This window comes from Aythya ferina (assembly GCF_964211825.1).
Source record: "Aythya ferina genome assembly, chromosome: 10".
Taxonomy (NCBI): Eukaryota; Metazoa; Chordata; class Aves; order Anseriformes; family Anatidae; genus Aythya; species Aythya ferina.
Window position 1 is genome coordinate 3,470,995 of NC_140306.1, and position 27,575 is coordinate 3,498,569.

Genomic DNA, 27,575 nt, shown 5'->3' on the forward strand with positions numbered 1-27,575 from the left:
TAAAATCCAGTCTGTTCATTTTATGCATTAATTACATATACTTCTGAGTTTTAAAATCCAAATTGCATAGCTGTTTTTGTCCAAATAAGGAGTAGCATGTCTTTCCTGCTCTGGGGTATGCCAGCAAACAAAGGTCTATAATCCAAGAAGGGAAAAGTCACAAGGTTGCAAGTGAAGGTGTCATTGGAGATCTTTACCCGTTCTGGTTGGTGCTCCACGACCCAGCATGGGCTTTTGTAGCCATCCTTTCGCTGCCCAGCAGGGATATAGGTACTGGGGGTGCTTTTTGTTCCCCACTTCATGACACAGCGGAATCGTTCAGGAGGGCTATGGTGTTTATATCGTGATGGAGGGAAGAGAAGGATGCTTACCAGGCCTGAAACAAATTGTGGCGCAGACTATTTTGATCTGTTAGAAAAATCAGTTCAGTTGTGGTTGTTTACAAACTCCAAAACACGTCCAGCTGAAGGATGCAAACTTATTATGTGAGAGAAGACATTGGTCCTTGAAATGCATTTGCAGAGAAATTCAGCTGGAAAGCTGTAAGCAGCCCTTTCAAGAAACCCTCCTATGCTCAGTAACAAAGAATAGCAGAACAATATCTTATTGTGGCAATAAATGTATTATTTTTTTTAATGAAGCATTGAAATTCTAATCACTGTGTGCTGGCTGTAGCAGCTGTTGCTTTTCAATATTAAAAAATATTATGTTTTGGGAAATAGCTATTGCTGGTCAATTCACTGCTGTTATGCTTTGTTATAAAGCCAGACTTATTTTAAGGACACCTCGAGGTTTTTGAGCATCTGTATGTATTAATATCCTTTACAAAGTTATAGACAAAACTTTGTTTTAGATTACTAGCTGACTTAGTGCTGTTTGAAGTGTGTTCTGTTTGGCTTTATTATGAGATTATTCGGGGAAAAGTCTCTCTTAGGGTAGAACCTCACTGTCAGTGCGTATTGATGGTTATATCCAGCTTAATTCAGGGTTACAACGAGGCCATACTTTCTCAGATCTTGAGTCGTAAGTTTAGAGTGAAAGTTAATTTAAAGTTATAACAAATCCCGCTGCTCTACAATTTTGCATTTATGCATAGTCAGCAGCAATTGTTTCCCCTCTTATACAGCTTAAAATGATCCCAGGAGACCCGAAACCAGGCCGGGCGCCAGGTCAGGATGCTGAGGAGCAAGGCACTCACCTTAGCCATGCTGCAAGGGATGAGCCTGATAATGCTGCCCGTGGGGAGGTGGTTGATTTTTTTTTTCTGTTTAAAGACATGCATCCTTCTTCCCTATAGCTGCATTATTAGCATTAACATACAGTTGGTTAAGGAGCTCAGTAGGATTGTGATGCTATTTTCATCAGAGCCTTCATTTCAGAAGAAACAGTGGCTTAAAGACCCGTTTTTATGACTCCTTTTTAGTTGGCATAATTAGGGTGGCGTAAGCCTAGCGTAAGAACAGTTACCCATAGGATCTTTTCATTATGTTCTTGTAAATTATTTCACTTCAGTCCCAGTTCTGTCATCCTCACTTGTGCAGAACAGCCATTTCTTCTGCTGTGCGCTGCTGAAATCGCTGAACCTCTTGGCATCCTGAGACTCAATACCAAGAGCTAGAGAACATGAAACCCTGTGCACTTTGCCTTTCTGTCTCCTAACATCCAGCTCATCTTTTTTTCAAAAACAGATCCTGAGAGCTCCCGGACGAAGATGAGGAGCGCGGTGTCGGTGCGAGAGGGGCAGGGAGTTGTGCTGCTCTGTGGCACGCCGCCTCGCGCAGGAGGTAAGGGGCACCCGCGGCTTTCTGCTTCCACCGGGGCCGGTTGTCGGGATGGGGAAATGTCTGTGTGTCACTGCAGAAACCTGGCAGGAAGGTCCATCAGGGAAAGCGAGAGCGAAACCTGCTTTCCTGAAGTAAATGCAAAGAGAAAGAAAACAAACCCAAAGCTAGTGGAGAAGAAATGGGAGGGCAGCACCCAGGAGAATTTACTTTTATCTTGAACTGCCTTTCTGTCCCTGGCAATTACTGTGCATTTAACATGTCCGATCTTTATGATATTTCCAGTAATTAACTGAGTCTTTTCTGGAGTTAAATTCTACCCAATTTCACAATTGCCAAGCCTCAGTGAATCTAGTTTTCTCTATGGCCAGACAGTTGCAAAGATTCTGTTCTTGTCTGTTGTTATTCTAGTCTATGCATGTTTTCTTGAAACTAAGGCATTTTGTAGCGTAATTCAGTGATGCTGATATAATTAAAACATTGCCGTCTCGAGGGGAAGAGAAAGCCAGTTATATGGATTCTTTGGGAACCAGAAGTTGCAAGGACGTTTTATCATTTATCTGTCTTCATTTTTCAACTAATTATTATTGAGCCTCCTGTAATATTTGGAAATAACTATTCTTGTTTGTTTTTTGTTGCTGTTTGGTTTGGTTTTTATTGATAAAGAGTCTCATTATTGAAGTTCTGTGACATTAAACATTAGACTTGATTGCAAAGACCTGGTAATATAAGCTAAACACTGTGAATACAATAATACAGGTATTGTGGCCTCTTAAATTTGGCAGAGCAGACACAGCCATAAAGTGGCAATTTTACAACTGTCTGAGCTTGCAGAATTTTTCTCTTTCCAAACCGATATGTACTCTTAAATCATCTTTATAGCGTTACCACAGCTTTGTCTTTTAGCTGCTGAGAAAATGGGTCATTCTCCTCTCTATCTGTAAGAATTAGAATGATTAAATTTTGCTTCTATGTGCAGTCCAGAGCCTGAATCACCCCAACCATTCCCACACTCGCGTGCCATGCATTTGTGCACAGAGGTGGCCGCATAACTAACTACAGCTCTGCACTATGAACTTTTGAGGTGTTAAAGAGGAGGCAATGTAAAACATGCTCACGTTGCTCAGAGCTGAGGTTTAAATCAACAGGTGGGAGAGGTGAGGATTCCCTTCACAGTCAGCAGATGGGATTTGATTGACACCCCCACACTAACGGTGTTATTCATGTGCAAAAAAGAGCTCTGTGAATTATCAAGTAGAATTGAGAATCCTCAGATTTGTGTGTGAATTGGAGCATTAACCAGTGAAGTCTGTTATTTTTAAGAATGAGTTTGTTATTTTTAAGAATGAGTTAATAATCTGTCTGGGATAGTTTAGAGAGAGTTGACCTGAGCTATTTGGGGTTCTGATGGTTGTTCAGTCCTTTCCACATCTGTAGGCCGATCATTGCTATTATTATTTGATTCTGTATTTGTTGGACTGAGCTATCAAGTGTACAAATTCTATGCAATACTAATTCTGAAAACCTTCTCAAATACCTAGTTTTCTCTCTCCCTTTAGCCTCCAAAATATTGTTCTTGTATATTTTGCTGTTTTGCACAATTTCTAAGCTCTTGTTAGCTTGCTGGGGATTTGCACTTAGGTTTAAGAAGCTTTTGAGAAGAGATTTGATTAAATTATGATTATTCCTCTATATACAATATTCCAGTTAAAAATATAAACCAATGTTCATCACAGAAGAAATAGCAGTTTGCAGTATGGAAAAATGAAATTGTTTCCCTTCTGCAGTTTGGCATATTTTTTGGCTTATCTTAGCTACAAATACTGATGCAAGTAATAAGAATATCCATTTCAATGGGGAGCAAATTACTCATGCAATTGGCAATACTTTTGTCCATGAGGGTATGGACATCTACCATTTCAACCAACAGTGAAATTCCATTTAACTTGCTGTTAGTGAAAAGGGTGTTCGATGCTTCCAGCTGAGTGCACCAATCCATTTTTTCATTCTGTGCTTAAATGTAAGCTGCATTAGAAACCACTCCAATATTTTCTTAAGAGTTAATGCATTTTCCCTTTTTATCATTCCTTGTTTTAGCAGTCTTGTTTGAGATTTACTGAATGGGAGATGGAATGAATGACTGACTTTGTGAAGATGTTCCCTATCTTTATGGTGTTTTTTTTGTTTTTGTGTTATAGCTCTAACTGAATGGAGATGTCTGTGTGACTCAATGATTGCTATTGGTTTGGGATTTTTAAGTAAAACTGAAGTAAAAAGTTTTAATAATTTAAGTGCATTTTTTTCTTATCTTTGTGTTAAGTTGTATTCTAGTTGAACAGTGATTTTTGGATAATTAAGGCGCTCATTGGTCATTGTTCTGCAGATACATGACAATATTTCTGTATATAATTTTAATTCTGTCAGAGGTAACCTGTTAAAAGACATTTTTTTTCACAAGTTATGACCCACACATATTTGAAAGGTAATATGACATCTAAAATTGATTTATGTAGGTCTATTGCTGTCTTTTTCAATTGTTATAATCATTAAACTGTATACAGCTGTTTTGACTTTCTAACGTGCAACTGGTATGGCTTTGATGGTTTTCAAGGAGTGCTGATGTAGCAAACATCTCAACACATCTAATATTAAATTTTGTATAATAACGTGCAGCAGGTTTAAAAAAAAAAATCATGAAATGCTGATTTTTTCCATTCTGCCAAGAACTGAAAAGGCTAGACATATGGAGATCTAAAAATGATTTTTCTCTACTATTGATTTTGTTCCAAAATCAGTATCTAAGGACTGACAAAGCCCCAAGTAAAGGAAATCTGGAAGTTCCTTTAGGGTATTACCTACTAATGCTACTCTGTGTGTGTCTTGATTATCATGTAGTTTTCTCTTCAGGCATTATGATTTCTATTATCTTAATATTATGTTTTCTATTAGTTTAATACAGTCCATTTTACTAATTTAACAGTGAATTTGGATTTCAGAAGATGTTATTAATTTGAGGTTTTCTATATTATTTGGAGAAAGCAGTGTTGCATAGTGTTCTTAATGTTGTCTGGGTTGATTTCAGAACTGCTTTATACACAGAGAAAATTATGATAAAGGTAGAGGTAAAGATTTTTCTGATGGTTATTCACACTTTTCAAGGCATTCGGACTTGCCTGAAGAGCAAGGAGTAAGTTCTGTGTTGGTGGATACAATATGAGATGTGAACATAACCCACAAGAACTTAAGTAAATGGCAAGAATGTTGTGGAGCCAACAAGCTGTTGCCTACAGCTCTGGGAGGAAATTCCACTTGCTTTGTATTCATGATTAGCCGTGTGTGACGTGTATTCCTATTTCCTCCAATATGGCAAATATATTTCTACATAAATACAGAAGAAAAAATGTTCTCCATCTTAATATCATGCTCCAACAAATGAAGACTTAATTGATAAATGAGGCCATATTTGAATGATAGTGATCAATCTAGCTCACAGCTTATTATTTTAAAGCTGTGACATGCTGGTTTGAAACAATATTAGATTACTGAAAAATAGATCCCAATTTATTGCTCACTGCTTGGTATGACAAATCATTCAGTGAATAATGTCATGTCTGTTGCAAATTAGTATTTAGACTTGCAAATTTTTTGCTCATGTCTCTGTACTGCCATTTGGAGACCTGCAAGTTCCAGCAAGACCATGCTTCATGAATAACATAGCATGGAAAGTATCTCAAATGCCAGAAATATTTTGAGGCTTTGGCTATTTATTTGTTTTCCACAACTCTTGAATCACAATGTGTGATTTTTTCAAAGAGCTGTGTATTGAATTAATTTTGCAGGCTTTGTAAACATTTCATACCTTTAAAACAAAGCAACACCAAGCTGAGAGAACTCCAGAATAGTTTTTCTCCTGCCCATCTGTGTGTTTTCAGTAGGTGCAAAGCAGCCTGTCTTTGCACATCTACTTTTGCTTTTGTTGCAGATTGTGGATGACACTCATCTGGGCATGAACAATAAATCATCCTTGCAGTAGGCACATTATGAGGTTTTTGCTCAAAAATGCATTCTAAGGAGAATAGCAAGTTGAATATTGTAAAAGCAGTGGCCTTAAAAATTGTTCCACAGCGTTCTCAAGCCGTTCTCAGTCTGCCAAGGAGATATGGTGTTTTTATTAAAAATATATGTTTTGCAATAGCCCTTCTGGTGTCGTCATCAGCAGCAGCACAAATTCCAGCTGACAGTTTGAAATCAAATGATACCTGAGAGACACTTATATTTGTCCATACGAGAGACAATAATACATGTTCACAGCTGGAGTTTACAATGATTTCTCTCTGTCAAAGCCTTATTCTCATCACCAGTAACAAACCAATGCTACAGAGAGACGCTTTCTCTGTGTTCTGCACTTTATCTAATCCAGTCTTCCTAATGCACCTTTTCTGTTGATATGCCTGTGTTCCAGGCTGAAGTAAAATTGACTGAAATTAGTATATCCTTATTTATGTATTTGTGCAACATGTGCAGCTACTATATGCTATGTGCTTTTAAGCTAGTGTGAAAGTCTATAACCAGTCTAAGAAACCTGTAGCAGCAGATGCATGTTTCCAGTTTGGGAAAGGGCAAACTAGACAAGCCAAGTACCACTCCAGATTCTTTACAGAACTCTTTATTAACTCCATGTTAAAATGCATATGCACAAATGGGTTTGTGCCTCTTCTCTTCCAAAATTGTTTTTATCCCTAGGTTGTTTCTTTGGATTTTTCTATCACTTTTATCTTCTCTACTAAAATATTTTAATTTTTCCTTTAGAAATAGGATAATTGATTAGAATGTGGCAGGAGGGAGAGGCTGCAATCCCAGCACACACTCAGAGCTGATCACGGCATTGTTAACAAGAGTACAGAAAGTAATTGTTTTTCACAAGGGTTTCCCAAGTAACTTCTCCTAAATGAGTTTTTCCAAAGAAATTTGAACTCATACATTTAGAAGTTTGCCACTAATTACTACTACCACTATAAGCATTAGAATATTTCTTTGAAAATTTACACTTGTGTATTTTCCTTAGTTTATGTCACTAGTATTTAACATTCAGAATAAATCAGATGTGTTATATTTGAACAACAAGCTAAACTGTCATCTTTTTATCCTCAATTATTATACGCAAGAAGCAATTTAAAATACTTTCAACTGTTGAGAAGGCACAACAGAGCTGTTAGAAAATGCTCTGAGCGATTGCATATAAAGTTCTAGGGATGTGATTAAAAGAATAATTTGTCATTTGAAATGGATATGGCTAATGGGTATATGCTTAAATATTGCTTCCTAATGCAGTTTCCTACTTTTGTGCATACGTCCGGAGTATGAACAATTTGATCAGAGCCAGTACATTTTGAATGACATTGCTAGTCTGAAACAATTAGTTTAGAAATGTGATAAAGAGAAACTAATCCATCATCCCTCACAGCTACAGGGCAAAAGAAATTGGGATTTTATTCAGCACTGGAACCCAAATGCAGAAAAGCACTTTGTTAGACTTTTCCATTAGTGTCTGGATTTCCTTCAGAGCACCAAGCAACATTTAACCTGCCAGTTAAGGAGCACTTCTGTATTACAAGGTCACGTTAGGTTTGAAACTTAGCACTAGCTAATGGTCAAATCACACGTGTGACAGGAGAGGGCAAGGACGAGGGCACAAAAAAGGCAGTAGGCAAGGCCATATTGCTGAGCTGCTTTTCCAGTGGTTACACTGTTTGGAACTGTACTTAACGTGAGTTTTTCTTTTGTATTAATAAGGAAAGAATGCTGCCAGTCTTGAATATCTGTGTTTCCCAAGGATGAGCTTAGAGATGTCTACATTTCAGTTACAGTTGTGTGCTTTGCATTTGGTGTTGCTTTGAAAGTCTTTAGGAAAAATGTTGAGTACAGAGAAGGACAGACCTTTCTTTATGGACTGTTTTACGGTGCTGGAGCTTAGTCACTGGTGGCAGCCATGCTGAGGTAACCACCTGGATTGTCTGATCACCACTACATCAGCCTATAGCTGTGGCATAGTAGATACAGTTCCCAGTGTAACTACATTCAGGGAACTACATTTTTTTTTCCTCTTTTTTTTTTTTTTTTTTTGTTTTAACATCATGCTAGCTCATTTCAGAATCAAAAAAGCAGACTGTTACCATATTCCATTTAAAAATGAAAATTAGGTGCTAGCTGAAATTGCAAGGATCCCACTTCAAGCTGAAACATTTCAATATTCTTATTAAATGTGTAGATTGAAATTGCAAGACATTACATAGGTCTCTGGCACTGCTCTCATTGTTGTGGGTTATTCCATACACAGAAGTTGCATGCCTAATTACCTGCACAGCATGCTGAAAATTGATCTTTTATATTTTATCTACAAAATAATTCACCTTTTATGCCAGAAAGATTAATGGTATACATTAGTTTCAAATCAGAGTATTTCCCATTATACTCTGGAATAAAATGAGTTTCTGAGGATACGTTCTTCACTTTTGTAGTTGGACTCAGATTCCCATCATACAATTTACATTTTATATAAACAAAAAATACCTTTAAGCAAAAGAAGAAAGTTATTCTAAAAGTTTTTGGGGTAATTTCAGCAGCTCTTGTACTCCCAACTTTTTTCATCTAGTATGGTGACAGAACTCTTTTAACCAGATACTCATTGACTCAGGCAATGCCAGAGGTAGTCTCTATGTGTTGGATGTATTGCAGAAATACAGTTTTCTTCATTCTAGTGAGCAAAATACTTAGGCAAATTATATCTACTTTAAGAAATGAGAGGTAGTTATGAGAAGTTTGAAGCTAGCATATACAAGACAAAGCGCATGATGGCGCCGGGGCCTCCAGAAGTACAGCGGCCTAACCTCGCAGTAGTGCAGTCCTCTCAGGATTAAGCTGCAGCAAGGTGGTTTTCTTCAAGAAAAAGAGCATCTTTAGGGGATTCAGTGCATGTTTACCTCATGCAGATTTAACTCCCTACCTTTAATTAATTAAAGTCCCATTGGCAGGGTGTTCCCCGCACAGGGCCATGCTGGCAGATGGACACTGCGGCCTATAGCCGCGAGGTGCCGCATTGTTCACGCTTTCAGCTGAGGCTGGGCCAAATGACAAACTAATTGGTTTTGTTCATAATTACGTAATCTGTCATTATCCTCTCAAAATCAGAGTTGCTTTCCCATTACTTTTAATTTTAACTCTGAGGTAGATAATTTCAAAATACTTGGGTTTTCTTCCAGATTTCCATGTCTTTAATTGCAGTTGGTATCATTACTAAATTTTCTCTGATTACTCCCTTACAAACAGTTTTTTGAAGGCATATGCAATCCTGTGGTTTAGGCAGAATTGTAATTGAAGAGAAAATAGCAAGATACTTCAGCTTCCTATTATGTCCCTAGTACAGAATATTTTAAAATCTAAATTGTAGGACTTCATGAAATAATACGGATTTCAGGCTTAATGAGGGCCATGAAACTTCTTTTGTTAAAAATGAAAACAACCAAAAAAAAAAAAACAAACCAACAGCAACAAAAAAACAGAACCCCTAAATGTTGTTGAGTCAGCTCAGTGCACTCCAAAATCGAATACATCCATTTCTTTTCAGGATTACTTATGGATACATCAGCTTCTGTAACCAAAATGTAATCAATTTTGAAAATAAGAACTTTCAATCAGTTTCAGAACAATATTATTCACATCATTTACTTCTGGCTGTCTTAGAAATCTCATTTAAGGTGTGAATTAGGGAACTAGCTGATGCGTATTAAATAGGTGTAAAGGAGTGGCGGTCCAGAAGAAAAGGATTAAGAGACGGTGGGGGAATGATAAGTAGAGAAGACCTTCAGACCTTAGGCTTTAGTGTATCAAACCAGCTTTATGAATGATCCTGCTCCTTTGTTGCAGGCCTATCTCCACTGCTGTTTTCTAGCTTTTGCTGTGCTGACTTTCTGAATTCATTTATAAATTCCCCAAACCTGTATTGACTCTAACATTCTGTTCATTAAAAATAAAGTAATTCCAGCTCCATTCAGTGGTTCCCCACTGATATGAAGGTCTGTCTTAAAAAGGAAATGTGCAATATAATTAAAAGTAATTTTTCTTCAAAAGCATTTAGATGTACTTAAGACCTAGTTTTGAACCCAGTTAAAAGCTACTAAATGTGTGGGGCTTTCCTCCCCTCTATGTCCCTTTAGCAACATTACATTTTTCTTACATAGGAAGTTTTCTCAAAGCTCGCAGATGGCAGGAAATGGCCATGGCAGACCACAACAGTTGTGGTGATTTAATTGTAGAATCTTATAAAATTTCAGTTTAAAAATGACAGGCAATTTTATGAGTTTTTTTTAATTGAACATTTAAGTGCACAAAGGGCCTAGAACAGTATGAGCATGTTGTGGCTGGTAAACTGCACAGTAAATAATAATCAAATAATACTAAATAAAGAGTAGAAGCCAACCATGATGTAGTAAACAAATAAAAATTGAGTAATAACTGTAATTTCCAATACCTTATCCATGTATGGTCTCCAAATAAGGAAAAAATGTGTTGGAAAGCAAAGGCTTAGATCTCTGAGGAAGCCCAGGAGAGACGTATTATTTTCATTTATAACAGAAAATCAACTGAAAATTTGTAATTGACAGAAAGGGAGTGAATTTATATCCCTTGAGGTGCTGTAAGATCAGCAACAAGCAAGGGGTGTAAACATAATAAATCACAGAACAAGTTGTTTAATATGAATTTTGGGGGGAAAATCAGAATACAATCTTGTAAAGTACAGCAAATATAGAATGAGATAGTGGCTGTGGGGCACTGGTAACGAAATGCTCTGTATTTAAGAGAGTCAATGAAAATGTATGCTGAATGGGAAATTAGTTTTCCAGGAGTGTTTATTCATAGGCTGTCGAAGGATCTGATTAAACTGAAATACACTTTGCGTGGTTTTCATAATCATAATGACTGATTTCGGTGAATTTACTATTAGCCCAGTATAAAGATAATTAAATCAAGCTGCTTTTTGTCCTGCTTGGTGTACAGACATGTCCATCCCCGTTGAATGTTAAGAATAATGTCTTGTTTGTTTTTGTTTGTTTTGTTTTGTTTTAGAATGAAATAAGATATTGAGTTGAAGGAAAACAAGTAGCTCAATAAATACCAGAACTAATACTGCGACTTCCCAAACTTTAGAGTGTGTTATAAAGCTGAAAATGTAGATCTTTCATTTTTTTCCTACTGTTCCTGAATTGATACCTACTTTATGCTTTCCCCCGTTCTTATGATTGCTCTCATCCCCGTACAGATCTCATAAAATGTAGTAATTTTCCAGTCTTTAGCAAGACCATACACATGTTGTGGTCCCGTTCAAACTCTGTAGGTGTCCTCTCTGTCATCTTTTTTATTTATGCATTTATTTATTCACTATTCGTAGTGGTTGTGATAGAGTATTGAACCTAAGCCAGAGCCTTGCACCACCAATGGCCCTCCCATCACTACTTACTCAAGCCCTCTCTGTTCAACATCAAAACATTGACGCCTTGTTGTAAGATGGGAGAACAGTTATATAGGGTATTTTTTTTTTGTTGGCTGTGTCTTCCTTATGAGACTGTTGTGGCATATCTCAGAAGTCTTACTGAAGTCAAGCTCTGTCGCAAGGTTTTGCTTCCTACTGCACTAACTACTCTGTCTTTTTGTAACAAATCCATGTTGACTTCCTTGGGATAAATTAATTCAACTTCTCCTGTTACCTAGGAATAAACTTTTTGGCTCTGTTTCATTGGAGGAGACATGCTGCACAACTAGGATAGTTGACTGTTTCCAACAGTAAAAATTTCCCAGTATAACAAAAGTTCAACTCTTGAGAATATTCCTGAGAATGTTAATTGTTCACACACACGTTGTTCCTGCAAAATTATGGTAATGGAAAGAGTTTAAATATTGATTGAAGAAAATTAAATGCAATTATGATAAGCCATTTCATTTGATGCCCTTTTTGCATTAACCAGTCCATAAATATTTTAATAATTTAATTTGTTGAGTGTTTTTTATCTGCACTATCTTACCTTTTGTTAAATTATTCTGTTGGCTTAGTGCTTTCCTGGCTGCATGTTCATATTCGGCTGTGGGGGTTATGAAAATGCCAACCCTTCCTTTGGTGACTGCATCCAAATGTATGCACTTTCAAATTAAACCTGTGCAAAAAAAAAGAATGATCTCCATTTTGTAGGGGCAGTGCAAATGCTACAAGATATTTTAGCGCCAAGGCAGGTCAATCAAACTATAATCGTTTCTAATTAGCACTTGCAGAAGCTCTAATCTTTTTATAAACTTTCAGCTGAGTGGCACTTGGGTGAAAAATTATTTCTTGCCTGGAAAACCATTAAAAATTAATTTCCTTTCATTCTGTAGGATATGAATGAAAGAGGCACATGGCTTCTCACATGCCAATTAGAATTGGATACACAGCTCAGAGTGCTGTTCAGAGGGAAAAAAAATTAAATGTAGTTTTTGCCAAATCTTGTGATTTGTCTTTTGAAGTTTAGTTTTCCTTTAAAATGCCTGTAAAGTACTCCAGTGAGGGCCAGTTTGCCATTTCATGCAAAGATCTAATTTTTGTGTGAAAAACACAGTTTTGCTGTGTGCTGAGCTCCTCTAGGTGTTTTTACTTCTTTTGACATTCCTTTCAGCTGCATATACTCCTGTGCCATTTCTGTTAAGTATCTAGCTGGGCTGCTAAGTAGATACTGAATGATATTTCCATTTTAACAAAGTCTGGTCTCATTTTTTGCTGTCTACTCCTCTTCCCGTCATATTAAGTCTTAAGAGAGTAGATCAAAAAATATTATTTTGTAAAAGATTTTGAATTCCTTTCACATTTTTCTTCTACTGGAAGAGGTATGGTTTCATTGAAAAAGTGGTTTGTTTTAACTTCTTGGGGTTTCACTTGTTTCTGATATGTTTTTAGTTTTTTGTTTCTTTTTTTTTTATCACTGGTTCTCTGGTCTTGTTTAATACATAATGCAATATGTCTATGATAATTGTATAAGATACAATAAATAAAAAAAGCTCTCTGAAGAATAAAAAAAAATGTGGAAAACCCTACCAAACATCATTAGCATCTTTACTTATTTTTTATAACCAATTAGAATTGTCATTTGCTTGGATCTTCAATGAGTATCCATCATTTGTACAAGAGGACAGTCGGCGATTTGTGTCTCAGGAGACCGGTCACCTCTACATAGCCAAAGTGGAGCCGTCAGACGTGGGAAATTACACCTGTGTCGTAACCAGCACGGTGACAAACAGCCACGTTCTTGGGTCACCTACTCCTCTAGTGCTGCGCACCGATGGTATGACTTCCCTTTTACCTGCGGCTAAACACCCCTTCTTTCATTATGTTCCATACAGCTAGTTGCCAGTGATTTATTTTTTTTATCTTCTGGTGTAATTTTTCATGCATTCTCAGAATATTGGTTGCTTATAAGAATATAAACTATATTTGCTGTGTTTTCCTCTTCCTCTCCTACCTCTGACTGATTTCATTGGAAGGTCCCTGAGCTCGAATTTCTAAATGGAGTGTGGTAGGAATAAACTGAATTTTGAATGTAATGTTATGCAGCACTAAAGAGAGAAAGGTAGCTTCAGAAATGAAATATGACCTTTTCCAATTGTCTTGTATAGGTGTAATGGGAGAATATGAACCCAAAATAGAAGTTCAGTTTCCTGAGACACTTCCTGCAGCTAAAGGCTCGACTGTGAAGCTAGAATGCTTTGCACTAGGAAAGTAAGTTCTCATCTTCACCTATACTGCAAAGCTGAAGCATGTTAGCGTTCATTGGCGCTACAGCTGTGGACATCCGGCAGTCTGTCGATAGTTTTTTCTAAAGATCTTGCTTTGACCATCACAGTTACTGCCTTGGAATAAGAGGGGAAAGAGCTTTGGAGTCATTCTAGTTGTTTAGAATTAAAATGTGCATGTTGGCAACACAGAAATTTACATTTCATTTCAAATTCTCTTGAATGAGATCAATGCAGTTTTGCAGATGTCCTTTGACGTAGCTCCACTTTCTCGGGGTAAAGGAATTGTTGTTGAAGTCAGTGAGAATTTTCACTGAATTTTACTGTTAAATATACTTGATGCTTTCATAATATTGTTCTCCCTTTATAGCTGAAATAAAAATTAAAATACAATCCTCTTCTCAATGACATTTCACACACAATTGATATCTTTTTTGTTTCATAAATGATCTGAGAATGCATTTATGTTTCTGTAAATGTATTTACTAACCACTCTGCAGTTTATTTGTAGACAGTTTGTCAAGCACTCATAATTTTAAACTCCAGAACGGTAACTTAATCGTATGCTTTTGCTTCTGTTCCCCAGCTGCATGAGGGAAAGTTTTGAAATCAGAAAATGAAAGGGTCTTCTAGGATGGGAATTGCAGAAGACTTGCTTTGATTCCCCTTCCATGGAAGGCACTGGTGTAAATCTCTCCTGTCTTCAGGGGAGGCCAGTGCTGATTTAAAGGAAATTTTAGTTGCTTTTAGACAGTAAAGCAGATATTCGTGAAAAATGTGATGCTACAAATAATAGGATAAGGAACAGAACAGCATATGCAAATCAGTTACCATGCTGTCTAACCATCTGTCATGTACAGTATTAATACTACTTTTAACACAAGCTTTTGTCACTTCTGGGGTGTATTACATATTAGTTTAAGTGCCTAATTTTGACAGTCAAGTATGTGAAGCAAAGTTGTTTACTTAAGTCCCATTATCTTGTATTTAGCCCTGTGCCTCAGATTAACTGGAGAAGAACTGATGGTCTGCCGTTTCCGAGTAAAATAAAGCTAAGGAAATCCAATGGCATGATTGAAATACCTAATTTCCAGCAGGAGGATGCAGGGTTGTATGAATGTATTACTGAGAACTCAAGAGGAAAAAACATTGCAAGAGGACGTCTCACTTACTATGGTAGGAAATCTTCTTTCTCCCCTCTCTCCCACCCTTCTTTGCACATGAAATGCAAACCACTCTCAAGTACTTCTGCGTTTACAAACCGTCAAAAATCTGTTCTTAAAAATTGCAGGCATCTTAACAGCTTGTAGAGAAAGAAGATAAATTTTCCACCAGGTTTTTGCATAACTTTTCTGATAAACATCCACGTTCAAAAGAATAGCTAAGAGTAGTATAGAAAGAGCTTGTATTTATTTAGAAAAATGCTGGAAATATAATATATGTATATATATAGAAACACCTTAGATTGGTCGTGGGTGAAACCTTAAATTTCCAGTCATATTTATTTAAGGTACTTATATAGTCCTCACATTTGCAGAAAATATAAATTTTATATTGCTTTAGGAAAAGTTGATTGATGGATGTTGTCAATTCTTTGCTTTCCAAAAAGACGCTTTTACTTTCTTAAAAAAATAAATAGGACAATATAATTCAGTATAGGAGATGAAATAATAGGAAAGAGCTGGGAAACTGACAGAATCTCTTGTGCGTTTATAGAGTGAAATGAATATTAGCAAAGCACATTGGTAGTGGTTTAAAGAAAGATTGATTTCCATAAAAGTGGTAACTGACAATTTTTGTGAAAGCCAGATATTAGCAAATTTTGTTTGCTTTTGGTAAATGCCAATTTAAAGAAGGTTTCAGTCTTTGTTTTCAAATATTTTCCTCATCTAGGAGTATTTGAGATTTTTTCTTAGAAAAAAAAAAAAAAAGTTGTGTAAAAATGCACATAAAATACCTACTGTGCAACTTTGTACAAATGTTCTGTCTGTTTACTTAGTCTGCATGGGAAGCTACTTTTTACTAGAACACAGTGTTGCAATGTAGATTTCAATCAATGAAGATTTTAATTTAGGGAACAAGATTTGATAAAGGAAAAAAGGTGTTCCCAATCCAGCTTCCAAATAAATAGCTGTATTAAATTTTCCATATACTGGTACTAATTAAGACTTTTTTTAATAGTAATTGTGGATAACAGGGCAAAAGAGCTTGATGTTTTATCTGCCAGTGTCATCTATAATTCTAAACTTGGTACTTTGTATTTGATTCTATAAAGTGGCTTTTTGAGCAACCTCGTTTAGTAGAAAGCATCTCTGCTTATGGCAGGAGGGCTGGAACTGGATGATTTTTAAGGTCCCTTCCAACCCAAACCATTCTAGGATTTTATTAGCTTCTTGAAAAGTTTCAAATAAATTGCAGTTTGTCATCAGTTTGATTCAGTACTCCTATGCCAGTTTGAAATCAGAGCAGTTTTAAGATACATGAATGTAAACTACATGCCAGATAGAATTTCATTTGTTCATGAGTTATTATATATAAATAAATTGTATTATATAGTTATTAGTTATATCGTTATAAGATAATTTTATGATGGTGAGTAATTTTGAATGTGACATGCTTCCCAACTTCCATTCTCGTCAATCAAGGGCACAGAGCTCAAATAAAGAAAGTTGCTAATCAATAAAAATAAGCAAGTTGCAGTTTTGTAACAAGGAAATTGTGATTTGCAAGTGCTCAGTGTGAATATTTTCATTCCAAATCCAGAAAGGGATCTGAACTCTCAAATGCAGTTAATATTCCAGTATAAATATCTGTCTGCATTAGACTTCTCCCTAATATGGGTGTTTAGACTGAAGAGAATAATGAGACTTGTAATGGCATTAATGGTACTCCAACTGTTTTATTTCATTTGTTTTGCTTAATGAAACCCATTCTGCAGAATTAAGTAGATTTGAGGTTTTTTTTTCTTATTTTATTACTTGCTTTCATTTTTACAAACAGAATACCAACAAGTCTGTTGTCAGGATAGGGTAATTTTAAACCTTTCTGATAATTAGGGTTTTTGTTCCGTGTGAAAACGAATAGTGTTCTATAACTGAAGATTATACTTTCTGATGGTTTGCCGTTATGTCTGATATCGGAGCTCAGAAATCTGTCTGGTAAAGAAACATAATCGTATGCCAGTTAGTCTTCCAATAGAAGATCAATATTTATGCACTTTTAAGGAACTTGTTCTGAAAGCAGATGAGGATTTGGGGGAAAATTAATGCAGTATACTGAAGACTTAGAATAAAAATCATCCATCTGCCATAAAGCACCAGCTCTGGCAAAGATGCCTCAAATCTGTGTGGCAATGTTAGTGGATACTGGTTGCTGTCTAGAAATTATTTTGGTGGAAGTCTAGGATGGATCTGATAATTATATATAGAAAAATATAAGCATTAGAAATGCCTTTTTATTTCAGCAGTGGCAACATTTATTTTTCTATCCTTGGCAGAACAAAAAGAGGTTTCTGTCCTATCCAAAAATGTTTAAGCAGAGCTGGGGTTATTCTCCATGTTGTCTTAGTGAAACAATGTGTAAAATACATCTCTTAAGGGAAAAAAAAATGGGCAAAAATGCGTCATTCAACTGAAAATAGGCAATTTTCCTTTCTTTGCAGGTTTTTAAAATTATTTGTAAGTGAAACATAAACCTAATACTAAGAAAAAGCTTTAAATAGTTTGTTTCTTTGCTAGGAAACATCTGAAACTGTAAATCTTGAATTCTGAAACTTGGGGTTTTAATGCATAAATTGTTTGATTAAAAAAAAATAATAATTCAATTGTTTACTCTTCTTCCAGTAATGAATCATGGTATTGAAATCATAAAGCACTTTAATATGGGCTCAACTTCAGTCATGCCTCTTGTCATTATGTCAAGAAGGATTATAAATATGTTTGGGTTTAGAAATCCTGTGGACCTCTATAACTCTCTTTATAAAAAATGAAATGGGTCCATTTTTTCGAATTTCATTTTAAATATACCTCTGAAGACATAGTTGAAATTGATAATTAACATAGATATTCCAAAACAGATATTATGGGTTCTTTCATAACATTACTAACAGACTATTAATCTTCCTTTTTCCTTGTGAAGGATTATATCAAGAAAAGCCCAACATCAAATGTTTGGTTCATTGTGCTCTGTACAGTTCCAACTTGTGTTTAATGATATTTTTCTCCCCAGTGAAGTTCAACATGTGCTAAATATAGGATGAGATTATCTAACTTTGATTTAATATAAAACCTGAATATATAAATAATTTGCTTTCACTTTAGTAGTATATTCACTTATCTTTGCTATTACCCCTTTCCAGAAAGAGATAATGGAAGAAAGAATCTGTGACTTTTCATAGCATGGAAAAATAGGAAGAAATTCATTACATTTTTAAGGTGCAGTTAAACAACACGCAACATGGTAGAGTTATGTACAGCTGTTAATTTTAAGTATAATTGAAGAAAATACTCTCTAAATTAGCACAGGGTGATTCAACAGAACTCATGCTTGACAGTCAGTACTAACATAAAATGTTTTATAGGGAGAAAAAGTATCTGCTGTTTTGCTTTTGCTCTGCATTAGTGTTTTTTAATAGCAAAGGTGAGTTGTTGTGCTCACCAGGATGCCAATGGTCAAAGTCAGGCAGCAAGGTCGCTTCCACTTGCTTGTAACAGCTGCCATTTCTGTGTGCTTAGCTAAGGCATGAAGGGATGTCAGGGGGCAGAATTTCCATTTTGTGAACATACAGACCCTCAGTAAGAAATAGACTCTGTACAAAATACATTATAGATGTACCATTTGGTAATAATGTACCACTAAAATTATACTGAAACACATTACTCCTGAATGTGGAAGAGCCTCACTGTTCAAAGCTTTTTTCTGATAGCCTGACCCCATCTTGTTCATGGAAAGGTCTTCAAAACATTAGCTACAAAACTGTAAAGAGCTAAATACTGTCAAGAAGTTGCTGACATTTTTGACAAGTAAACTTCAGGTTGATCACTGTCCAATTTAATTGCCCATATTTTTTATATACTAAGACTTTTCCCAGTGATGTAGCAATTGCTTGTTGCTTCAGAGCATTTTTATTTTGGAATGGAAGTGGAAAAAAATGACATTTTCGGGGACCTTTGGATTGAAGTTATTACATGCTTCTTTAGGCCCCATTGTTTTATCAGAAAGAGCTATCTGTGCTTAAAGTCACTTGAATTTTTTAGATAAAAGTAGGCTCATCACTGCTGTAGGCATCAGTATGAGTGTTGTAGTCTGACTTTCAGAGAGATATTACCTTGGAAAATGAAGGTTACATTTTCTGTTTTTACAAAACTTTGTGAATTCCCAGTATGCTTCATAGCCGCTTTCTCTTGAACTATGGAAAGTGCCTTTTGACTCTGATTTATTGCCTGACTGCTGAGCTATACAAAGGTATTTTCAAAAGAGATTTCCAGCCCAGCTTTCAGACTGTAAATTTCAAAGTAAGGATATGTGTATAAGCAGGCTGCATCTTATGTGTGAGCTCCAATTAGGGACTGTTCTGGAAGGGCTTCCCGTGGTCTTCTGCCTCTGAGCAGAGGTAAGGCAGACCTCAGTGCTCTCTGAGAGAGCACGGTGTGTCTGAACAGAAGTCATGGTCCTGAAGCTCTGCCTTTCCTGCATATTTTTCCTATGGTTTACAGAATTTAAAAAGATATTTTTATTGGAGCCTCTGACTCGGAAGGCAATCAGATGTAAAGTTTCCTGTTAACATGCATCATTGCTGATGAGGAGGCTGAAAGGTACCCCACAAATTATTTATAAATTAGGTCTCAACACAGTGTCTGGAAAATGTCAGCTTCTTCAGCCACTGCTTCCAGGAGCCTCGGCACAGTCACTCATTGCAGTTGGTCTTTGCTCTCACCAAACCCCAGAACAGTCATTGCAAAGAGGTTTCTTAAAAAGCTAACATGGTGGATCTTTTTCCCCTTATGGCCAACAGGGATTCCCCTGGGTGTAGTGAAGTAACAGTTGTTCTCTTCAGGATGACCAGCCTGGCCTGTTAGCTGGAAGCAAAAGGTGGTCATAGTCAATAAGAAAAAGATAACTGAGTCTTCTCACCAGGCTAAATGTTATTTTTACACACTTGTGTCATTTTTGCCTGTGCAACTATGAGCATTACAAGGAATATATAAGGCAATAACAAATGAAGTAAAATGTAGGCTGATGCTTTTACAAGTAACTAACTGTGAGGCTGATGGCTATGTTTTTTAGAAAATCATTTACCTACAAGTATTTTGTCCTAAGGGGAACCTCTTATGAATGTTTTGCGAAGATTGTACTGCAAGTTCCTGAGAATTGCAAGTATTATCACACAATTACAGATTCCTATCATGGTTACAAACCCTGTGCTACAAACTCCATTAAAATTCACTTCCAACTTCACAACTTACAGGGCATTGTATTTTTTTTCATCTCAGTGGAAATGTGTTGTCTGTTTGCCTGTTCCCTGCTGAGGGAGGAAGGAGTGGTGTCTCCAGAAAGAGTTTTTGTTTTTTTTTTACCAAGTCATTACAGACTTCATTCAGGAGCACAGATACGGTGGTTTTGTCTCCAGACTGAAAGCAGACATTCTAAGCAGGTAACATTTGCCTACCAGTGAGTAGACTTCAAGAGGAATACGGTTGTTTCTTCAGAATCATTAAGGTACAGTTGGGCAGAGCTCAATAAAAAGGGTAGTGCTGGGCTTGGAAAGTGATGTTTATCTTTTGAGGGGATACGTAGATCTACCAATACGTGACCTCCTGTCTGCACTTTTCTCAGTTGCTGCAATATGGACATCCTTACTTTTGCCAAGATTCAGAGTATTTCATGGAATACTCCCATCTGTGATTGCCCTGCTTAAGCCGTCTATTCAATTTTGAACTGTTTAGTTGAATGATTTTTTTGTCTAAGAATTTCCAATATTTTCTACACTCATCGTTAGAGACTTTTTAGATGTGGAAGATTGAAAAGGGTATTTTTCTTTCCGCTGGATTCCTTGGCCAGTAATTGGAAGAGACAAAGAGCATCCGTCAAGAAAATCACTGAAGTCTACATCAACACTCTCTTGCAAATGCTCAAGCACCATGAATTTCACACACTGTGAAAAGCCACACACTGGGGCTTTGGAAGCTCTGTTCTGTTTGTTTCTCTTCTGAGTGGTGGTCTTGCTTCCACACTTTCAGATAAGTTTGTCATATATGCCCTGGAGACTTGGGAAAAGCCTTCTATGGAGACTGCCTGACATCAAGAGTCCTAAAATGCAGATTTACAGTGAAGTTGGTGTTTTTCTCTGTAATGAAATTGAATCCAAGATCTTGAAATTGAAAATAGACCACAGTTAACCTACTTTCAAGTGAAGATATGCAGCAGATGTGAAATATTGCACATGTATGGATCCATCAATAATTCACGGACTGTTGCTTGTTGCATAAATATTTAGGTATGCAAAGTGCAGGAAGCATGCTGACATGGAGGACTGAGCTTTCAGCCCCTTGACATATGTGGGACAAATACTCCAAATGACAACATGAGACAAAGCAATGGCTCTTTCTTGAACTCCAGTGTAGGAACGTTAGCTTTCAGTATTTAACCAACATTAATATCAGTAAGATAATACATCTGTTTGACGCAAAGATTAGGTAGGTTATCCTGTCTTTCAGAGCTAACCTTGATAAAGAGAGTGTAAAAAAATATATGATCCCCAAACTGGTAAAAGGCATTAATCCTCATGTGGTATAAGAGACATACAAAACAAAAGAAATAACAGCAGGTTCCACTGTCAGCAAATGCTGGTTGAATTCCAAGCTCTCCTAAGTTAATATCTAAATGAATACGTTCTAGTAAATTCTTCCTATGAGAAGTTAATCCTGAATATTTACACATAAATCATAAACAGAATTAATCCTTGTTATCCTAAAAGTATGGTGCAGTATGTGATCATGGTGAGATCTTATTGCTGCATTTCAGAAAATAAGATGGAGAGAGAATTTATGTGCTAGATTTTATGTGCTAGATTTTATGAATCTTTTTAACAAAATGAATACTAGCCCTCATCCAAATGTTGGTCTGCTGGTCTCGTGCCTTTGGCAATGGAATAGGTTCAGCTCCCAGCTGTGCTGCAGACTTCCCTTCTGACCATAGGCAAGTCATTAATTTTCCTGGTCTGAATTAATTGCTGGTATAATGCTATTGTAGTGAGAAGTTCAGCAGGAATTAATCTGACCTTATGTGCTTCCAAAAGTCATCTATAAAATAATGCTATTTTCCTTTTTTCTTTTTTTTTTTTTTCTATTTGTTTTGGTATGAGAGGGATAGGAGCCTGTATTTAAGGAAATAAAGGATTAAATTTCAAATGTCCTTTGTGTTTTAGAAGCTGATGCTATTTAGTAGCCAAAGTCTTGCTAAAAGAAAATCTTCTAAGCATTTATCTACATGGCTCTCTCATGTACTATATAGCTTTTCTCTCATGTATTATATAGCTTTTGGTTTTTATATGGGAAAAAAAGTATATGTAATGTGTCCAGATTAACCAGAAACTAAAGTATATAGTTGTCAATGTACAGCACTGTCCTGCTAGATCATCAATGTCAACGTTATTCGTGAGGTATCAAGTACTCTGAGATGTTTAAAGACATATCCTCATTCAGTGCAGATTTTTAGTAGAGCAAGGAACTCTAAAATTTAACTTTTTGGTAATAGATCAACTAGAAGCTTTCAAAAATTTGCCTTTTGATTTGTGAATATTACTGTTATATAAATATATAGTATATGTTACTTCCTTAAATGTCTTATATCATCTTTCTTTGGTTTTAGATATCAAAAAAAGTGCTTCTGATTCATATCCTAGTGGTAAATTGCTTTTCATCAGTCATCTTAAGTTTAATCAGACAAACATATAGTACAAATACAAATGATACTAGTTTAGAAAGTTTAGCTTCAGTATTTATTTATTTTTGTATGAAAAAGGATCATTTTAGTAAAAACTTTTAGGTAGTCAAATTGGGTCTAGAAAATTCCATTGCCTGTAATTATATTTTTGCAACCCAAGTTTCATTCTATTTTTAGTCTTTCTTTTATGCCATGTTCAAAATTTATCTTATCTAGGAGACATAGCTTATATATTGACATCATAAACTTTCTATCAATTTGAATACATTCAAAGAAAATTCACACCAGTTAGCTATAAGACAATTATGTGCTATTCTGTGAAATAGCATGGAAGGAATAAACTACTGTTGCCTTTTATGAATGAGTGTTGTTTTTTTTTCCAAGTGAGCTTTTTGTTTTTTTTTTATCCCCATGTAAGCTGTAGTGTTTTAAACTATACTTTTACGCTTTTGATTGTGTTTTAGTTAATTTTGAAGGATGTATAGTTTTAATAAATCAAAATGTTCAAAAATTAGCTATTTTTGTAGACTTTGCTGAGGAGTTTTTCTGGCTTTCATCACCCAAAGGCTGTGTTATGTCTACTGCTATCAAAACCAGTCTTGTATCTTTGTTTTCACCCATAGAGATGGATGTTAGTACTGAAAACAATTCAAATGGTATTTGAAATTAAGACTGACACGATTATGTTTTTTAGGATTTAACAGATTCTTTTCAATATTAATTTGATGATATGGCTACATCAATTATTTAATTCCAATATTGCTGCTAATTTCTTTTTCTTACATTTACCTCAATTTTAAAGTTGTGTTATTTAATCATTAGTGATTTTAATATCAGTTTGACTGATTCAGCTTTAGTGATCTATAATCTCAATTTTCTTTTGTTTTACTACTCGCAGTAAAGATGTTTAGAAGGAACAGTGAGTAATTTCTTTCATTAGGTGACTTGAAGCAGAACCAGTGAGAATCTCTGGTGGTACAGTAACTAGTTAGGGTTGTTGATATGTATTTCATCTGCAGCAAAGCCTCACTGGATCCAGACAATAAAAGATACCGAAGTTGCTGTAGAGGACACGTTATACTGGGATTGCAGAGCCAGTGGGAAGCCCAAACCATCGTATAGGTGGCTGAAGAATGGAGAACAGCTGTCAATAGAGGTAACATTCACTTCTGAAAAACGTGATGATATGCAAAAGTAGCAGTACCTCATATAACAATGAGAATTCACAAAAGTCTGTGTATTTACGTCCAGAGAAATATTTTTATATAATTTTCATGTTTGTTTGTCAAGAGCATCCAGTTGGAAACTTCAAAAGCTGATATGTCAGAAACACAAAGACAAATTATATTATACAAAAATATCCTGAAAGAGGTTTAAAAACAATGGTAGAACCAGAGAAATAATTACATAAAGAAGGACTGGAGAAAAGTTAATTAAAGTTATACATTAACAATCATAAATAAGGGATGGAGAACTTAAACTATTTTGTTATACTTGCCGTTGTAATTTCATTACAGGTAATAAGAAAAGATTTCCAAACTTCTTGAGGAAGACAAAAAATTGAGAAGACAAAAATTGTAAAAAGCCACAGGTCACCAGTGTTAGGTGCAAAGTTTGAAATGTAAATAGCAATGTAACATAATTCTTTGCTGTAATACAGTTGTTAACCTAGTGGAAAGTAATCCTTTTGGTGACAAGGAAAAAATGTTGTACTGAGGATGTGTGCCAGATCAGGAGTGCAAAAAAGCATCTGATACCCCTATTGATTTTAGTTCTCACTGCTGCATTGAAAAAAACGCAGAATTCAGCTTATCAGGAATATAAACCAGGGGCAGTAGGCCATCGTAGGAAGGCATTTTGCCCTTAGCCAGTGCTGTCAAGAGTGCTTGAATGTTGTGCTCAATGTTGGCACCCACAGTTGAAGAAGGACTGCTCAAGTGAATTTAGTGGATGGCTATGAAAAATGATCTAAGCACTGAAAAACAATTCTTACCATTCAGACTGTTATAGTTATATGCTCACTAAAAGAATTGGTAGTGTTTCATGGACAGGTTCAGTGAGGGAGTACAAAATATCTCAGTGATTTAAGAGCGCTGTTACTGTATTACACAAAGTCACTGAGGTAACGCACTATTTTACCTTACCAGTAAGTAGAAAAAATACCTTCTCTCATTCAGATTTTGCAGTTCTCCACCATGGAGCATTGGTGTCAAGCCTTGAGGCATGATGTAAGGGAATAAGCATGGCTCTGGAAACGCTTAAGGGCTGTACGCTGTAGGACTAACTTATTAAAGGCCGGCACTAAGGAGGCAGCAGAAGAGGAGCTCTTTGTGTATCATGAATTGTCTTCGGCTCCTTTACTGCAATAATCCTTCTTCATGCTGGGTCTGCTCCACAAAAGTTTCCTGCTGGGGTTGTTCCACTAAGCTCCTCTTCCCCATAAATGAATCTGACGTAAGGAAGAATAAGAGCAGCTCAGGATGCTAGAAATAGAATCAAGATGTGGAGATTCAGGCCCGTTCCTTTTAGGACCTGTTTTGTTCTTTGTCTAACTGCCCGAGCACCTTGCAGTTAACTGGGACCTGTTAGGAAGGGAAGGAGCTGAGCTGAGCTGCCTTAGCCAGAGTCACCCTTCAGTGGGGCTAGCTGTAAGCAGCCCTTAGCAGAAAGGGCAAAGAGGGAGTACTGCTGCATTAGGCCTAAGGAGCCTTATCTGAGGCGTTTGTTAGGCTCTTCTGCTCAAAAAAAAAAAAAAAAAAAAGAAAATGTTTTTAAGAATGCAGTTTGTCCCTCTGTTTATTATTGTTTCTCTGTCTTTCCCCAGAGGAGAAGCTCTTTTAGTTTTGTCTTTGTCACTGGTTCCTTTTGTCACCAGCTCCTATCACTCCATCCTTCAAAGCAGTCACTTACCATAATTCATACAGTTTTCCAAGAAGTATCGAGGTGAGAAGCACCCTATACTTCAGTAGCTTTGTCAGCTCTGAGGCACTGAAATGCATCTTCCTTTTAATGACTGTTGGAATTTTTTCTGCATAGTATTACAGAGAGCTCATTAACAAATGGCAAGTGTGAAATCTCTAAATAGTATGAAATGCCAGTGCCATCTGTATATTTTGGATACTCTAGTCTGCTGTGAGGTGCTTAGTATGATTTTGTCCACATTTCTGGGGAAATATGAGGGTATTTGAGGCTAAAAAGCCTCTGTGAAACCAAGCAAATTTGAAGAATTGATTTTATACGCTGCATTGCTAAATCTCAGCGCTGCCATACCATGATATGGTCATATCAATTATTTTAGAACTGTTCTCACATATATGCTGTTACATCTACCCCATTTATCATATTTATGCTGTGCTATTCATATTTCTTACTTATTTTAAATTTTTCACAGGAAATATATCATCAATAAAGGTATTTTTCTTAATATTCAGGGAAGGATCCAAATTGAAAATGGTGCACTTACAATATCAAATCTAAATCTGACAGATTCTGGCAGATACCAATGCATAGCTGAAAATAAACATGGTGTCATCTCTTCGAGTGCAGAGCTCAGGGTTGTAGGTAAGATTTTCCTTTCTACTAAAACAAAGACCTCATTCTCCCTCTCCACACCCCATCCACTACTCCACCTCGTAATTATTTCTACTTTATAACTCACTCAGTTGCTGTGACTGAAATAAACAGTTTTGGCAACCTAATATCTTTTTATCTGCAGTGCCGAGGACTTTATTCATCTATTTCCAGAGGATTTGCAGTCCAATCGTTCATTGCTTTAGAACAGAACACAGATACATTATTAAGTAGGGGAAAAGCAGACACAGGGGCTTGGACACAGGCCTGGAGATTAAAACCTCTCACAGGGTCTGGAATCAGCACTGGCTCAGCACATCACTCAGCTGCACTGACCTTCTGCAGCGTGGCTCCAGCGTTCCCAGGGGAGCAATGTCATTTAAAAGCAATAGGCTGCTCTTGTGTGCAGCCGTTCTTGATCGAGGGGACAAAGAATTGTCATTCAGTCATTCAAATGATGCGTGCTGGAGTCTAGAATAAATGACAACCATTTATTTGAGGGAAATGGTGAACTTGCAGAATGCCATATGCATTGATATGTTTGTGCAATTTCTGCTTCCCACATAGGAAGATTGATATCAAAACTAAGCCTGTAAGAGGAGTGTGTTTCAGGGCATGAGTTATTTCCTTTATATTGTATAAGGTTACACTCAATCAGCAGACTGCTCGCTCAATCTCGTTCTCCTAAAATACTGAATTTCCTTCCAAAGTTCACTGTTGACATAGATAGAAGCCATGTGCCTTTTCTTAACTGCTAGCTAATATCAGCTACACGCAATACAGAAGGAGCTGTGCTGTAGTTTTGTGTCATTTAACGTACCTGATGTGGCATTGTACTCTGACATGAAAATAGAAGCCACACAATTCCTTGAGTTTAAATGAGTTTTAATGAGTTTTAATGGTGTTGACTGCCCTCACTGGACTTAGACAAGTCATGTAAGCTCAAGTTCAGCAAAGCATAAAGTTAGGCATGTGCTTGAAGCTCGTTGGGTTCAGTGAGCTTCAGATCAAATAAAGTCAGTATGATCTTATGTGCGTGCTTCATTAGGTGACATACTTTGCAAAATGGAAACCTTTACTTTTTGTACCAGTGTAAGGAGGAGAAACGAGTAATTGCCCAGCAGATGTGTTTGAATTATCTAAATCATTCGTGTTTTTAATTATGTTTGGAAGTTGAGAAGTGTCATGTAAGTGCTAAATAGTAATATCATTAATATAATTCAAGATGCTTTATTTCACTATTCGTATCCCTTTTGTTTTAGCTTCTGCTCCAGATTTTTCCAAGAATCCAATGAAGAAAATGATTCAGGTTCAAATAGGCAGCACGGTTGATTTTGAATGCAGACCAAAAGCTTCCCCTAAGGCCAAATGTTCCTGGAAGAAGGGAGGTGAGCAGCTACACGAAAATGAAAGGTATTAAGTCTATATCGGTTTATTTGTTTTAAGCTTACAAATAGTGTTTTTAATGTC

General features: G+C 36.4%; 1 protein-coding gene across 4 annotated transcripts in view; it reads left to right on the forward strand.

Moving 5' to 3' along the window:
- The window catches only part of CNTN3 (contactin 3), a 98,670-nt gene that overhangs the window by 47,588 nt on the left and 23,507 nt on the right, over nucleotides 1-27,575 (forward strand). For all 4 annotated transcript variants that reach the window (XM_084530869.1, XM_084530870.1, XM_084530867.1 and 1 more), the window contains 7 exons: nucleotides 1,689-1,784; nucleotides 12,941-13,144; nucleotides 13,476-13,578; nucleotides 14,584-14,768; nucleotides 23,555-23,691; nucleotides 25,967-26,096; nucleotides 27,368-27,518. In XM_084530869.1, coding sequence (XP_084386995.1) covers nucleotides 1,689-1,784; nucleotides 12,941-13,144; nucleotides 13,476-13,578; nucleotides 14,584-14,768; nucleotides 23,555-23,691; nucleotides 25,967-26,096; nucleotides 27,368-27,518 — 1,006 coding nt within the window. The remainder of the gene's footprint in view (nucleotides 1-1,688; nucleotides 1,785-12,940; nucleotides 13,145-13,475; nucleotides 13,579-14,583; nucleotides 14,769-23,554; nucleotides 23,692-25,966; nucleotides 26,097-27,367; nucleotides 27,519-27,575) is intronic.